The 16,484-nt window shown below is 50.1% G+C and overlaps 2 protein-coding genes across 3 annotated transcripts in view; one reads left to right on the top strand and one right to left on the bottom strand.

Annotated features, from left to right (window-relative positions):
* The window catches only part of GPR45 (G protein-coupled receptor 45), a 110,135-nt gene extending 102,296 nt beyond the window's left edge, over positions 1 to 7,839 (top strand). Inside the window, exon 2 of the transcript XR_006703382.1 lies at positions 7,761 to 7,839. The gene's annotated coding sequence lies outside the window, so the exon portion shown is untranslated. The remainder of the gene's footprint in view (positions 1 to 7,760) is intronic.
* The window catches only part of TGFBRAP1 (transforming growth factor beta receptor associated protein 1), a 63,570-nt gene that overhangs the window by 5,259 nt on the left and 41,827 nt on the right, over positions 1 to 16,484 (bottom strand). For both annotated transcript variants that reach the window (XM_045445556.1, XM_045445555.1), the window contains exons 5-10: positions 12,541 to 12,623; positions 9,136 to 9,477; positions 7,366 to 7,423; positions 5,380 to 5,523; positions 3,308 to 3,451; positions 2,565 to 2,724 (exon numbers count right to left, since the gene is read on the bottom strand). In XM_045445556.1, the coding sequence (XP_045301512.1) occupies positions 2,565 to 2,724; positions 3,308 to 3,451; positions 5,380 to 5,523; positions 7,366 to 7,423; positions 9,136 to 9,477; positions 12,541 to 12,623 (931 nt within the window). The remainder of the gene's footprint in view (positions 1 to 2,564; positions 2,725 to 3,307; positions 3,452 to 5,379; positions 5,524 to 7,365; positions 7,424 to 9,135; positions 9,478 to 12,540; positions 12,624 to 16,484) is intronic.

Below are 16,484 nucleotides of genomic sequence, written 5' to 3'. Positions count from 1 at the left end.
TGTCTCCTGCAATTTAAGGTGCCAGGCTATGAGCAACACGACACCACCACAGAAAGTTCTGACCGAGGCCCTGCCCGCAGCAGGCTGTATCTCACTGGTAGAGGCCCCTTGTTTTCCGCTCCCTCGGCAACCGAGGAAGATAACGTCAGATCTCTTCCTGCTGTAGAAGGATATTCGAGGGACAGCTCCTATTTCAGAGGCCAACATTAATACTGGAATTCTGGGCATTCGGACTTAAGAGCGTGGCCACACTCCGGCCTGAGGCACACGGCAGACACCCGCAGCAAATGGCTGGTTCCACAACATATGTCACCTACAGCACTAAACACAGAAGCTGCAACGTGCATCCTTGTCATCCTCACAAGGAAAGGTCACCAAATAATTGCTAAGTGGCAACCACATGCAAGGCACGGGAGAGGCACAGATTGGTTGAGAAAAGACCACGGCAGTGACTGCACTTTCCACATCTATCATCCCGTTTGTATTTGATTCTCGGCCACCCCGGGGCGGGCAGGCTGCACAAGAAATGCTACTACAACGTGCCCAGGCTGACGCTGCCGAAGTCACCTAACGAGGGCAAAGAGTGAGTCTCTCAGCTTCCAGGGTTCTTCCACAGTGCCCTGGTGGACACCCCCTTTCCTGCAAGCTCCCCAGTCTTATCTGCAAGCCCTGGCTTATCTCTGTGACTGCTCAAACAGCGCCTTCTCCGTGCTCCCTCCCCTCCACCCCATGCAGAGCTGCTATCGGCCGCTATGTGCATGCTCATTAAACTGAAGGCCAGAGCTGAGTGACATCCACCTTTATGTCCTCGGTGCAGCGTCTGATACTCTACACATGCTCACAAACGTTAGCTGACCGAGAACCTGATCAACAAACCCATGACTAGCGTGAGATTTGCACGAAGAGACTTGTGAAGCATGAAGCATGACGGACGTCAGGGGTGACAGTAAAACTGTTTAACAACCATACAGCATGGGCACCGCCCAAAAAGCACGGACAGCGGCCGTGAGGGACCAGGGTGGCTGGCGAGCATCACGGCTGAAGGTCAGCCCCGGTGCAAACACAGGCCACAACGAGTTTCTGTGGTTCATGTGAGGTGGCAACCACCCCAGTCCACGCTCTGGACCTACTGTCCGTGAGCTGTGTGACCGGAGGCAAGTTGGGTAACTTCTCTAAGCTTTGACACCCCTGTAAAAACAATAGTAAAAATAATTTTTAAAAATAGGACTTATTTCAGAGGGTCGTTGTGGGGAGCGTCCTAACGCACGCTAAGCATTCTGACCTGGGCCTGGTGTATACAGTCAGTCCTCATTATTCAGATTCTGTATTCGTGAATTTGCCTACTCACCAAAATTTATCTGTAACCCCAAAGTCAGCAGTTGTGGTGCTTCTACACTCATTTGCGGACATGCACAGGGCGGCACAAAATTCGAGCCACCTGACACACATATTGCCAACCGAGGGCCCATAAGGTGATGCTCTGCCTTATTGTTGAAGCCCTCATTCAGTAAACGGTCCTCTCCATGGTGTATGCAGTGCCACGATTTTTGCGTTTTTGTGCTTTTTGTTGTAATTTTGCCATTTAGAATGGGCCCCGAGCACAGTGCCGAAGTGGGGCCTACCGTTTCCAAGCACAGGAGGGCTGTGACGTGCCTTCCAGAGAAAATGCGTGTATTCAATGAGCTTCGTTCAAGCCTGAGCTAGAGTTCTGTTGGCCTTGAGTTCAATGTTAATGAATCAACAATACCTATTAAGTGAGGTGTCTTTAAACAGAAGCACTCATAAAACAAGGTTATGTACTGATCAGTTGACAAAAATGTGAGCAGAGGTTTGCAGGAAGCTGACCCTGTATTTCCTGGATAGCACTGTTCAGGATTCAGTAATTTAATGTCTGTGGAGACTTTATAGAACAGAACTACAGCGAATAATGAGAATCAACTGTAGTTATGGTCAAAAAACACTGCACATTTAAGGAGAAATACATTACTAATCCCAGTAAGGACCAATCTGAAAACTCTACTATGTCAAGCACATCGAGAATCTAGTTCATTCTACCAGGTGCAAGCACTATGCTGCTTTGTGGCACTTTACGCAACACAAAAACCGTGGGCTCTGCACCCCAAGGAAATGAAAACCAGGCTCCCATCCAAGACACCTGTGGCTCAGAGCTCATGGTTTGGAGCCTCGAGAAATCTGAGTGGGCTGCTGGGGGCGGTGCTAGCTGGCACAGCCTCGCCCAAACGCTGGTGCCATCAGAAGGAACTGAGAATCAAGCGGGCCGAAGAGGAATAGGCAGTCTAGTGAAGGTAGGCTCGACAGATAAGCGGCCTTCCAACCCCTGCCCCTCCCCGCCACCGGCAGCTTTGTGTCCCTGGCTAAAGGGCCAATGTCCCTTTCTAGAAGGTGGAGGCCTGAGAGGCTTCGCCCCACCCTCCAAGACGGCTGACTTTGTGCCAGAAGAGGCCCAAGGAATCGCCCCATCAAAACGAGGAGCTATGGCAGAGCCTTCATCCGTGCCTGCCAAGGTGAACAGGTCAAGGAGAGGCTGGCAGGATGCTGCTCACCTATCAGGAAGTGGACTCGGTACAAGTCAGACTTCTGGAGCAGGTGTCGCAGCTTCGCCTGAGTCTCCGTCGCTTCCGCACCCTTGCTGTTGGCGCCGGGCCTCTGCTGCAGCACCTCGTCCAGGTAGAGGAGCGCCAGGTGTGTGTGGTACTCTTCCTTCTGCGGGAGATGACGGCGTTGGCAGGCAGGAAGCCGGAGCGCTCCCAGCCAGTGGGCGCTCCCAACACCAGGCCTGCGCCCAGGCGAGCTGGGGCAGGGGCTCGAGGGCACTGAACGGGACATATTTGTTGGATCGGAAACATCTCAGAAACTGCCAATACGGGGAAGGCAGACTTAAACTCTGCGAGCAAAATATAAAAGGGTCACTTCTCATCTGAGAAGGGCCACGGGATTTAGGCATTTCCCAAAAACGTACGGATCTTCTCATCTCCCTTGAGGATAGTAACAAAGAAGGAAAGGAGACAAAAAATAGGAGCTGGATGGATACAAGATGGAAGGCAAAGAAAAGGCGACATGCCTCTCCTTCATTAGCTTCCGGGCCTCTAGACCATCCATGAGCACGGACTGAGCATCCGGGGAGCCGGGCATTTAAACTATTACGTTAGAACACCGAAAACATCTACATTTAAGATATTACATTAGAACCATCTGCCAACACGCTTTCCGGTCAAATTCTCTCTCTTAAGTTACTACTAGGACATGGCAGCCCTGCTCGTGGTAGTCCAAGTTCAAAAGCGCTCACCTGCAGTCTCCTGTCTATGACCAGATGTTCCAGATACTTAACAAGGGCTTTAGGGTATTTCTTAAGGCAAGTGATAATGCTGTCGGGATTAAAACTGTTCTGCTGTTCATCCAAAGGTCTCCTGGTGAAAACTTGAACTCCAACCTGAAAGGAGAATAGTAATTTAGCTATTTCCTTCTCCGGATGCCATCTTATATTTATTCTAATCGATGGACATTTATGTCTGGGGAAAATTGTTGTCAAAAACACGGAGATACAGCAAAACAGTATGGGGTGGGGCACTGGCAAAGACCAAAGAGCACAGCACAAAGACGGGAAACCTCATACACCTCATCGGAATTTCTCCTAAAAGGGTCAGAAATTAGGGGCGCCTGGGTGGCTCCGTTGGTTGAACGTCCGACTTCAGCTCAGGTCATGGTCTCACAGTTCGTGAGTTTGAGCCCCGCATTGGGCTCTGTGCTGACAGCTCGGAGCCTTGGAGCTGCTTCAGATCCTGTGTCTCCCTCTCTCTGCCCTACCCTACTTGCGCTCTGTCTCCCTCTCTCAAAAAAATAAACATAAAAAAAAATTTAAAGGCGAGAAATTAAAGAATGAAACATTAATTAACCGGAGAGGCGCCAACTCTGTAATATTAAGGCGATCTGCAGACAAGGATGGTCACTTGCTGGCCAGTAAGTGAAAGAACAAATACAGTACTGAACGTTCAGTAAACTCAGTTCTCTGCACACAGGGATCCACTATGTGGATCATCTGTGTAGATCCAAGGCCCGTCCCTGAGCAAGTTTCCAGAGGGCCTTCCTGTGCCTGTTGAATGGAGCTCCCTGTGGCAATTCCATCTTCAACAGACATGCTAATGGGTCAGGTAGGCAAGTAAAGGCATGCTGTACTTCCCCTGGGCATTCTATCACACACACGTGTGCGCACACACACGAGAAATACAGCACCGCTCTCCTGAGTGTGATGTCTGAGTTCTAGAAGCCGGGATTTGTGTCGGTGCTGTACCAACTATTTGACCTTGGGGAAGTTTCTAGAGCTGAGCTTTGCTCTCCTTGTAATTCCCCCTTGTGGCGTTGTTGTGGCATTTGAAAGAAATGATACAGGTCGAGTGGCTGGCTCATCACCAGGCACACAGAATCCTGGGAATGACATGCTGATACCATCTATTAGCACTGGGAGGAGCCCAAAGCTTTCAACCGTTTTGGATCCATGTTGCAGGTGTGCCTGAGTGTGTCAGGGTATGTTGTAGGTGTGTGTGCACAGAGGCCAAGTAAAGATGGAGTTAAAAGCACATGAAGCCCATGGGCTCAGACCTCCCAGTTCAGAGAGTACCATGGAGAACATACCCCAGCTCGGATTTTTCAAAGGCAGATGTGACATGCAGAAAACTCTACGTTTAAGACGAAGGTCCCGAGTCAGGAAGCTAAGTTTCTCTCCTCCAAGGGGAACCAAGGAAATGTGTGTTTTTAACGGTGACAGCTGAGATGCTATCTCTTTTCCAGCCCTCCAGCGGCTTCACAGAGGAGTCCTGAGCTTATGCGCTACTCCCCCCACACCCTGCAGCCAGCAGGAGTTTCCTCGGGGTGCTTCCTCACTGCTGCCCTTCCTCAGCCTCCAAGATGGCAAGTCCTGAGCAGGGCTCCCTCCTACCTCCAGAGCCACAACTGCCACGCCAGGGGGTGCGGCACAGAGACAGGACAAGGGTCTGCCTGGTGTGGCCCAGGCGGGGTACCACACCCTGCAAGGCGACCATCTGATTCTGCGCCAGCCCACAGAAATCAGAAGGGTCACACTTGGTCAGGCATGGGGGTTCACACACACATTTTTCAGAAGATGCGAAGGAACCCCGGCCACGCTTTCTGCTTTTCTACAGAACGGGCCTGCCCCACACTGATGTGCGGAACAGTGTATCTCAGAAGTGCTGAAATGCAGAACTTCCTAAGACTGGGCATTCCAAAGGCTCAAGGTGAGCCATTAGAAGGGGAGGAACGACATGGACGGTTGTTGTTAAAATCAATCATTTAAAATCACTCCCCCCACCCCCACCCCCCCCAATGCATTTATGAAGCACAAACCTCCTCACTTTTCTGCAGGACCCAATCAGCGTACTTCCACACGAGTTCCTGGTCTAAGCTATAGGTAAGAAAATCAACGACATATTCGTATAGGTCTGAGCGAGTGGAGTCGTGAATGTCCCCGTTCACAATGTTCACCCATAACTGGAAAGGAGTAAAGAACAAAAAGAAACGGAAGGTTACATACCTTTCAGAATTACCTACGGAAGGGCACACGTTTACTCATTTGGCCTTTTGATCCTTTAAAGTAGTAGGACAAATTTTAAACTTTGAAGGCCTAAACGAATTTTAAGTTTTTCAGAGGAATAAAGCAATATAGAAGACGGGGTCCAGGACATCAAGAAAATAAAGCACCAAATTCTTTTTCTTTCCTTTCTAATGAGATCATGGTAATACGAATAGTAAACACAATAGGTGGAAAGACGTAGATGCATTAAAAATGTTTCTTCATGAGATAAAACGATCACTGACAGCATCTTGATGCAGACGAAACTTACCTGCCTCCATCGGCGGGGCTGTTTCCACCTTCCCCACCACGGGGATCCTGGACTTCGATGTCCTTTGTGGACCAGGAGGGTCAGACACTGTGCTTTCAAAAATACTGGTGATTCTGTCCCCTAGTGCTCTGTCTTGTGCACAGGGGCTCGTGACAGCTGCTAATAATAAAAGTCCCTTGCTATTTCATCCAGAAACTTCCCCGCTGTGTAAACCAAAGCTTACTTTCGGAAACCCGGGATGAGGCTGCATCACAAGGGAGTGGAAGAGATGACGGAGGCCCCTCAGCCTGTACCGCATCGCCTGGACCTCACCCACCTGCCCAGTGTGCCGTACTTCAGGACCACACCACCCGCAAGAGGCCCAAGAAGCAGGGCTGCTGGTGTAGACTGTACTTCTGATATTAGCATATGAACCTTTCTTATGGTCCCAGTTTCTTCCACACTGTATTCCTCAAACCAAATAACCTAATCACACATACACGGAAACGTGTCATTTTCTTCACAGTAGAGTTCTGCCATATATAAAGATTCATTTCGTATCACTTGGATTTTGCAAACCCCACTCTATAGTCCCGCTGTTATTATTAGACTTTCATCAAGCTGTAATTCTTACAGCCATGTGTTTTACAATATAAAAATGTTATTCTTGACGTCCAAATCTACTCTTGGCCATTGGGTGTGTCGATAGAAACCTTTTTTTTTTTTTTTTTTTTTTTTTAAACCTCATCTGCCATCAGGTTAATGACAGTGATTGCATGTGTAGCTTTGCCAAAGTCATAGGGCTGACGTTAGCCTGGGGACTACTGCCAATGTTCTCGGCCACTCTCAAAACAACAGAAAAAGAATGATACCAGTGCATACCAAGTGACAGAAGGGGAGAAGGTCTCCTGACAGTGTGAGATGACGTTTGTCACAAGGCGTGAGAGGCGAGACGAGACAGAGGAGACTAGGGATTGATGCCTTTTTATCTCAGGTGCAGTATCCCTGCCAGGGCCACCTGGAATCGTGGTTCAAATCCCTGTTCTACCACGGAGCAAGGCTGTGACCCTGGGCCAGTGACTGGCCTTGATCAGCTTTAGTTCTGTCACAGGTGACATGGGGATAATGATTTACTCTCCCCACTGGCAACGGTTAGTGTCATTAACGGCGGAGGTTATAAATAAGCTGATATTCGCAGGCTTAGTTTTCGAATAAGGCAGTGGTGCCCCACGCCTTGTGGCTCAGTAAGAAGTCGTATTTTTAGTTCTTAAATTTTCAAAACTCAATCTTGAAAATGTCCTCGAAAGAGACGTAAAGACAAGGAAAAGAAAGCCCTTGGCTGACATTTGTCAAGGAGGTCACTTTCTAAAACAGTTGTTGTTCTTATTCTGTAAAAAGGGGTGTAGACCGGGCAAAAGCAGCCTCCGCCACCTTGGGAACCTCCTCCCCAGGTACCACGGAGCTAAATGACAGAGGTTTTTAAGTAATGCTGAAACGCTTTTGCACTAACCTGCACTGCCGCAGCGTCTTGGTTATTATAATGATAGAGCAGTCCAAGTGCAAAATACCTGAAAGGAGACACCGTGTTAAGCGCACCCTCTTCCGCCAGCGGCTGCGGGTGGCGCCCACCCAGCGACAGCCTCCCCGCGCCCCCCGACCCCCGCCCCTCGCCCCGGTCCCTCGTATTCGTATTGAGTTCAACAACAAATTTCCAAGGACAAAAAGATCCTCATTTCTGTTTATTTACTTCGGGTGTGCAAACGTATGCCCCCTCAACTTCCAAAAAGGATCGTATTCAAGTCTAGCATAAGCTGAAAAATAAAACAATAATTGTGCTATGGAAAATCGTGTTTGGAATGGCTTCACAATTTCCTCAAATGTTAATACGATTCTGTATCTTTTCAGATAATCACCGTCAACCATCACAAGGTATTAAAAGAGTGGTCGGAAAGTGTGCCATCTGAGCTATTATGGAAAGAAGGGGTAAGGAGTCTGAATACGAACGACAGCAATACGGGCCAAGAGCACCCAGCCACCGCGGAGGACAGCAGGGAGGGGGGGTGAGCCCTGGGAGAGGGCACCCAGGGTTCTAGGCCCTGAGCTTCAATTCAGGTTTCATGACTTAGGGCCTCCATGGCCTTGAGCAGGTGGACTGTCTCCACCACCCATTTTCTCCCTCGTGAGTGGAAAAGACTAGCGACGGCACTGACACTGCTCGGGTGGTGAGCCGTTCCAGCCTCCCGAGTTCCACTGGGGTGTCCTGCTCCCGGTCATCCCCCTCCCCAGCTGGGGACTGGAAGAAGCGAACACAGGGGGATGCTGGATTTCTTCCCTCCGAGAGCAAACTCGTAAGATAACGAACTATTCGCTGGTGCCCTCCTCTTTTCCTTAGCCTCTCAGGCAGTTACCCCGCCTGCTCCCTACCATTCCAAGTCACCACCGTGAGGCATCAGTGTTATTTTCTGGTTCTGAAACAAAATAACGCCCTCCCATAGCGTGTTTGGGAAACTGAGGGAAAGTGCCAGGAGGAGCGAACAGCCACGCTGAGGCCGATCACAAGCCCCGAGTTGTCTCCGGCATTTGAACGGGATCCAGCACTGTAACCCCTGCGGTTTCCGTGGGATTTCGTCAGTACTTGTGCTACTTCGAATACACAACAGAAACCACAGATACAGCATCTTACTGCTTGCAGGACTCTAGGGATCATCCAACACTTTTGAAGAAAGCCCTCCCACACCTGCCCAGAATGAAGACGACACGAGCCCTTCTTCCCACGTCAGTCACTACAATTAACCGCCCTTGTGCGTACGGCAAGGGGCGGCTGCCTACCATCTCGTGCTCATAATAAAAGCAGAGTTTTAAGCCATAAACTTTTACCAACAAGACCAAGTCCCCCTTTTTATTTATGCGGATGTCTATCTATCTGTGCAATCCGGTCATCAATGACTCAAGATGACCAACACACACGTGGCGTCCTGCGTGGGTGAGTTCTATGTGGAACGCTACGGATATGAAGGCTAAGAATCACTTCCTTTACTAACTGGGCCTCTGACTGGCTGGGGTCAGCATCATTAAAGAACTGGTATGAGACCTAATGCCTTCCAAGACCCTTCCAGTTGGTCTGCAGACTATGCCGGGGGGATCTACCCTGAGGGGCACTGGGCTGTCACCACGGTGTCACAGGGGTCCCGTGACGAGTCTCCGCTTCCCAACAGCCTCCCTGTGGTGGCAGAAAGGCCAGCGTGCGGCCCCTGGCCGCGTGTGGGGAGGGAACACTCACTTCTTGTGCTTCTCGAGCCAGGCAGCGCTGTCTGTCAGAAGACAGGAGTTCTCGGTGACCAGGAGGTCCAGCAGACTGTCGTGGTCGGCCTCCGCGTACAGCTTGAGCAAGGCCGTGTCGATGTCCTCTTTGTAGCCATTTGCGACCTCTGTGCTGCGGACTTCGTTCAGGTAGCTCATGAGGAAGCGCTTACACTTGGCCATCTTCTCCTGGTCCCCCTGGGTCAGCTGGTTCAGGTCTGCATACTCGTGGAGAGGAGGGTGGGACCGTGTGAATGAGGAAGAGGTGGGCAACAGGAAGGGGTAGAGAGAGATCAGCTCCCGGACGTCAAGCTGGCCGCTTCTGCAATTACAGTGTCAAACTAAATGAAGCAAAAAGAGAGAGAGAGTACACATAGGCACACAAAACAACACGGGGAGGGGGGGGCGTGCACGCCCGCACACGTTAACGGGGAGCTGGATGTGTGGGGGAGCACGTCAGAGCGAGCGTCCGGATGCGCGAGCCCAGCAGAGCACTGCCGAGGGGAGTGCCACCACGCGATTCCGACAGCAGAGAGGGGACCACGGCGAGAGACACATACGCCCCCCCTCCAGTGCCGGCATGCAACATCAAGACACCCGAGCCGGTCCCAACACCAAGGGAGCGCCGGACTCCCTGGAAACCGAGGCCAAGAAAGGAACGTGAAGGGAACACGTCACTGTCCGGTCAAAGGCGAAGTACAGTCCGACGTTTCTCCTGGCACAAACTATAACCAGGTGTGCTGCACGGTCCAGAAAGAAGGGACTTTGCGAGAACATGACTTACAACATCCCCATCAGAGATCTTCTAACAGGAGCCGCGACAGCGTTTGTGAGGCCGCATCCGTGGTGACTCTCGACGGCCTCTCAGAGCATAAGATTAGGCTGCGGCTGCAATGGCCATGTGGTGTCCTACCCTCGGAAGGCCAGGGAGCCCATCTGGTGACATCCCACCTCAGCTTCACCACTGACCCTGTCCCCACTGCGCCTGCTCATCTTGTCCACAACAAGCCAGCGGTGGCATTACCGAGCTGCGGGCCTCAACCTTGGCCCAGAAGCAGCCCTACCTGTGGGGCCCCTCTTGCAGAAACAGACGCAGGGCCGCCAGACATGAATGGGAACCTCAGGTAGGGCCCGGGTCTACACTTTCTGCGATGTTCGCTGCGTCCGCCTTCCTTCAAGCTGAGTCTCCTCCTCCCCAACTTCCGGCCTCTGGCCCTCCTTTCTTCCACTCCTGCCCTCTCCCCACTTCCTGCGGTTCTGGGCCTCCCCAGGATGAATGTCAGACCTCTGAGCTCGGCATTCAGAGCCCTTCCTAGCTGCTCCCGACGACCTTACAGCTTTGGCTTCCATTGTCCCTCTCATATTCCGAGGCTTCAACGCCACCTCATCACCTCTCCAGTTTACACACTTCATGCCTCTCAGCCTTTCCTGTGTGTTCCCTCTGCCTAAAGCAACGGTCCTCCAGGGAAGCAGTTTTGCTCCCTGGGGAAGTTAGCAATGTCTGGAGATACTTTTGGTCACCACTGGAGGGTGCTATTGGCACGCAGTGGGTAGAGGCCAGGGCTCCTCCGATGCACGAGAGCGCGCCCGTAACAAATTACCCAGCTCAAAAGGTCATGACTGCATGACTCCATTTGGGAAGCTTCTCACCATTTGAGATCCGGCCAAATCCCAATCCAAGCCCGTGCTCTACACTGTCCCCCAGAGCACCTCCACCCACACCATGGAGCCGCACCTGCACTGCCCAATGGGCACACAGCCAGATTCCAGACTTGTATGGGCAGGCCGCAAAAGCCGGGTGCAGTCTTACCCTGCCGCTCTGGCTCTGGGGCTCGGGCCAAGTGCTGGCCTGACTGGACACAAGGACAGGCTGTGTAACATCTAGAGAAACAGACACAGAGCGTACGGACCCCCAGCGTGCCGACCATGATTGGCTGGCAGTTGGGGCTTCTAGCACTGAACTGAGAAGGAAATGTGAGGGCATGTCCCACACCAATGAGAAAAAAAAATTCACGTTATTAGCAACATCTGTCATGGACACAGGAAGGGAAAGTGGAGTCACGTCTGTCTTGGAAGTGTCTTCCTCAAGTGTCAATTTCCTCGGCCACACTTTTGCCTTTTTTAAGTTTATTAATTTTTGAGAGAGAGAGAGAGAGAGCGAGCAGGGGCAGGCGGAGGGGCAGAGAGAGAGGGAGACAGAATCTGAAGCATATGCAGGCTCTGAGCTGTCAGCATAGAGCCCGACGTGGGGCTCGAACCTACGAACCGAACCGTGAGATCATGACCTGAGCCGAAGTCAGACGCTTAAATGACTGAGCCACCAGGCACCCCTCGGCCACACTTTTGACAAAAACTGAGCAGCAGTCCATGTAAACCAGTAAGAGGCTGAAGCATGAAAGACAGGAACCTTCTATTAATGACTGACAGGCCCTACACGAGTCTATTACAAAATCCACGAACTCTTCTATGAATATATTGTGACCATTCGCCCACTGTTGCAAATTAACCCAAGAAGAAAGATGTACCCGTGACCCAAATGAGAAGGTTTTCGGCACTGCAGGGACAAAGCAGGCAGGACGGAAAAGCGCCCAGGTCCAAAGGGACAAAGAGTCTATTTAAGCCCCGAAGTGACTGATCCTGCCAGGAACCGATGGTAACAGCACATAGAATTTACGAAGTGTAAGCTACATTGGGCATCGTGATTCGCTGAGTGGTTCCTTCTTTACTCAGATACCTGCTCCTACCACCAAGCATGTGCCAGAGGAGGAGGTCGGAGCTGTGGCGGGTCTGATGCCTGACAAAACAGCGGTGCCCTGCTCTGGTTGTTATTTGGATGTGAAGGATCTCTTCCGGTGCTTAGCACACATTTTATCTTTTAGAAGGTTCCAGACTACACAGAATCTATTCTAGTTAGACATTTTAAAACGTATGTCCCAAGTTGTTCTTATGAACGTTCTCCTCGTGAAGTCTTTGGAAGGAGTTTTCATGAGTTTTCCCAGAAGCACCCGCTCTTTTCCTAAGCTCCCTGATTTCCTGTGAAATCTCCAAAGGAAAGGAAAAGTGGGCAACAGTATTTTCCTAGGAATTCTTCACATTATTAAATTCACTCTTCAGAATTCCCTTCTCCTCTCTTCGTGGGATTGTTATGGGCACGCCCTCATCAGCCTCTGCCCTCCTCAGGACACAGGGCGAGTAAACTGAGGCTAAGGGGTGGGGGCGAGGAACGAGTGTTGGTGATGGCTGCTACTGTCAAGAAGCCTCACCACTTCCCCGTGAGGCACAAGCTAAGCGCGGCGACATCTCCCATCACGGCCACACAGTCTAGGTGAAGGTTTTGACCACAGAGGGACACACAGGAGGGCTTGCTACCAACACCTCAAATTACCTGAAGAGCTCTTTAGCTTCCAGAAACTGAAGTTGTGCGAACTGTATGAACCCCGCCTGCTGCAGAATCCTTCTGTACATTACCTGCAAGGAAAGACAGGTTTAATCTCTTAGACGCACCTTGAAACCAACGCGGTGGGGAGAAACTACCTTTCTAATCATAACCCAAGCTAGATGAGCTAGATGCTCATTATTATACAGAAACCGGAAGTTATAAGGCAAAGAGAAAACATGGCATATATATTAAATTGTTTTCAACCTAGATGAAAATATTTGTGTGTGTGTGAGAGAGAGAATCACCCCTTTGTTCCTGAAATAAAATTGTTCTCTATTTGACCATTCTTCCTTCACCTTCCCCATGGATCTTTTCTGTAAATCCCATTTCCTTCCCAAATGTGTTCTTTTATCTTCTGTTCTCCTCCTCCTTAGCTCACGGGGCTGCCGTGATCGCTTCTCCTGGCTGCTCACAGGGTTAATCAAGAGCTCCGGTGTCTCTGGCAGTCTGGGAGCAGCTCGCCCTGCTTCCATTGTTCTAGAGTTGACACTTCACTTCTGAGTATCCCCAGGGCACAGGGCCAATGCCAATCAATAAATGGATAAATGAACCAGTTTTCCTACTAAGCTGCGGAAACACTGCACATTTCCCTCTCCTGGAGCTGTAAGACCCACAGTCACACACTACAGCCTGACAATTCCAGCCATCAAGGTGCTGGGTGATTTTTTTATAATCCAGTACTACCCAGATTTCCTTGACCACTGAACTCCTTTGTTCTTGGAACATCCGGCAACAGCAAAGCACGCTTAAGGGAGCTGGCCTGTGTGTTTTAGTTCCACCCCTTCCACGTCTCTGTCCAACTTGGTCAGGGTTGGGGTTTGAAGCATCCTCTGTTTCAAGGTCACTTTGGACATACCTCTCTGCTCTTTTCTTACTGGTGCCATCCCACAGCCAGGCCGTCACCCCCTCACGAACAAAGACTCCAATTGTGTCTCAGACCCTGTGAGTTCAATGCCTCCCCCTTCCTACCACGGTGCTGTTATAGAAGCCACGGATTCCTTGGAGGCACGGCATATACACGATTCATCTTTGTAGCCCCATGCCCCAACACCTGCCATTCAGGAAGTGCTTCTGGATCTGAAGGGCTCTGTCCACCATACTCGTGAACCCTGAGGGAGGGACTCTTTGCTCAGAGATGTTAAGATCTCAGGGATCTTAAAAAGAGCCGGGATTTTTAAAAAGTAGATCTTTCTGATGCTAGAGCCCAATTCTTTCCACTCACGGAGTCGCCCAGGTACACGGCAGGCAGTTAGTGCTGTTACCCCCTGAAGAAGCGAGGAGCTGCAGATGGTCAGCACCTGGACGCTGTCACTCCTGTGCCCTCACAGCAGCTTTTCAAGGGGCTTTCACTATAGTTTCTAAGAGTTTTCAAAAGTGTAACATTTCCTCCCTCTCCCCACAGAAGTTCCTTTAGAGAAGTCAGAAGAGGTAGGCTGCTTTTTCATCTTCTTACCACCTGCCTTTGTTTTTCCTCCCTGACACCAGCCATGTGTGGCCTAAAAACTGGCCTATTCATGCCCCCCCTCCAACAATAAGCGGCGGACAGGAGTGGGTCAAGGTCCTGTTGCATAGGGATGCCAGCTCCTCTGGAAGCAGAGGTAATAAAGACCATCCACTTAGCAGAAAGGATAAAAAGGACCCATCAACTGCAGCAGAAGAATTCTCGATCACAGCCTGGCCTGTTGATGAGAAATCAGCCAAAAGACAATGGACTCCTCGTGGTTGCAGGACTCAAAGGCCAGCTATCTACTCTTTCCCTTCCTAGAGGGAGACGAAAACCACTTTTGTGAACACTCCCAATCTCCAAGAATCTGGGGTTATTCTCTGCAGTCTAGTCCGCAAATGCCACAGGTGGACTAAAGAACAGGCATGCAAAGAGGTCCCATCATCCCGAACACAAGGACGTAGATGTGGAGCTGTGGGTGGCGCACAGGACAGAAGCGCGAGGAAGCACAGCCAGCTCCGCGTGCTCTGAAAGCGACTGTCTCCTTTCCAGACCTCTCGCTGTGACTGACAGGTCCCCTGGCACTCTGCTCAGGTGATGCTGAACTACAGACCTGGGGCCTGGCTGGCCACCAGGGGACAGACCAGGAGGATGAAAGTCTGTTTATCTCCCCAACATCACAGCTAACTCAACGGTGGGATTTTCAGCTGTTTAACTTACTAATTTGTCCCCTGGAGTAAGGCAGCTGCCAGAAGTCCCAGGCCAAGCAAGTACATTAACGAAACATATCTCTAAGCAGTGCCATTCAACACCTGCTCTGTGCAGAAAAGAAGCCCCCCTCACCCAACCCCCCCCCCCCCCGCCACAACCAGCCAGGTGTAGGAGGTCACATGTACTCTGAAACTGAGGTCAAAACCTATGTTTTGACTACAATATTTCTGAATTGAGATTTCTAGCTTTGGGTAACTAGAAATTTTGTGAAACAGAAGATTCTATTCAATTCAGAAAGAGGCTTGTTTAAGGGCAGAAAAGCCCACTTCTAGGGTCAGGCTTGGCTCCCCCTCCCACCTCAAGTGCTCAACATTTTGGCTTTGCCAGTGGGCTTATCTCCAGGAGAGCAGGGCCGACAGGCACAGCCCCTTCCTACCAAAAATGACCGCAGATCTGTTGGGGACTGCCAGGTGCAGCCATTACAACCAGATACAAATGTGGAGGACAGCCTACTCTTGACATGAGACTACCCGCTAATTAGGTTATAATGCTCTGTTAAGACCAAGAGGACTTGGGATATATGGTATATACGTATCATTCCTGTAACATGAGTACAGCCAACACTTAAACAAAAATTGGTAGGAATGTTATACTTTTAACTGTATTCATACCTTTTCCTGTAATACATACTTCAGTGCTGGGTTTTTGGCTTTTTAAACTTATCTCAAAACTCTTCTTACTTAATTATTGCCTAAATAGAAACACCTTTCTCAAAATATATTAGGTGAAACAGTAGCCTGCCTAAGCTTCCAGGACATTCTCTCCTTAATCAAAAGGCAATCCAAGGGCGCCTGGGTGGCTCAATCAGTTGAGCATCTGACTTCAGCTCAGGTCATGATCTCACACTCATGAGTTCGTCGGGCTCTGTGCTGACAGCTCAGAGCCTGGTGCCTGCTTCGAATTCTGTATCTCCCTCTCTCTCTGCATTCCCCCACTCACACTCTGTGTCTGTCTCTCTCAAAATAAATAAACATTAAAAAAAAAAAAAAGGCAATCCATCCTGATTAAGCTTGGAAACAGATGTGTGTGTGTGTGTGTGTGTGTATACATACATATGTGTGCGTGTGTGTGTGTGTGTGTAGTAAATGTTGATATATAAAATATATACCTAAAAAGGACTTACATGCCATATATATACACACATACATGCCCACACCTGCATATATAATACAAATACATAATGTATAAAATAACATACTTTACATATATCCCTTTTTGGGAATTCACAGAAAAGACAACAATAAAAATATATGATATATGCCTACTTAGGGATCACAATAGATATTAGTATAGTAAAAGCTCTGAGAAATCCTCCAGTTAAGAAACACCATTAAATACCTGGCTGGCTTGGTCTGGTGTAGGGATAAGAAAGGGAAAAGAAAGGAAGGAAGGAAGGAAGGAAGGAAGGAAGGAAGGAAGGAAGGAAGGAAGGGAGGGAAGGAAGGAACCCAATTAATGTGAACTTGTAAAACAGAACCTCTTCCACCCCACACCCATCGCTGTCCCAGAGCAAGGGTCTGGAGAAAATGCAAACTGGAAACCCTGGTCCAGAAGGCAGCTGTGCAATGGATATGCATGCAGAGCGGAAAAGTGGTCAGTTCCAAAGGTGGGGATGGCGGGGCCAGGGGGGCGGGGCAGTGAGGGCGGGGCCAGGGGGCGGGAGGCCTGAGGAACT

The sequence above is a fragment of the Leopardus geoffroyi genome, chromosome A3, assembly GCF_018350155.1.
Source record: "Leopardus geoffroyi isolate Oge1 chromosome A3, O.geoffroyi_Oge1_pat1.0, whole genome shotgun sequence".
Classification (NCBI taxonomy): Eukaryota; Metazoa; Chordata; class Mammalia; order Carnivora; family Felidae; genus Leopardus; species Leopardus geoffroyi.
The sequence above is the reverse complement of the archived record's forward strand: the minus strand, read 5'-3'. Positions and strand labels throughout refer to the sequence as shown.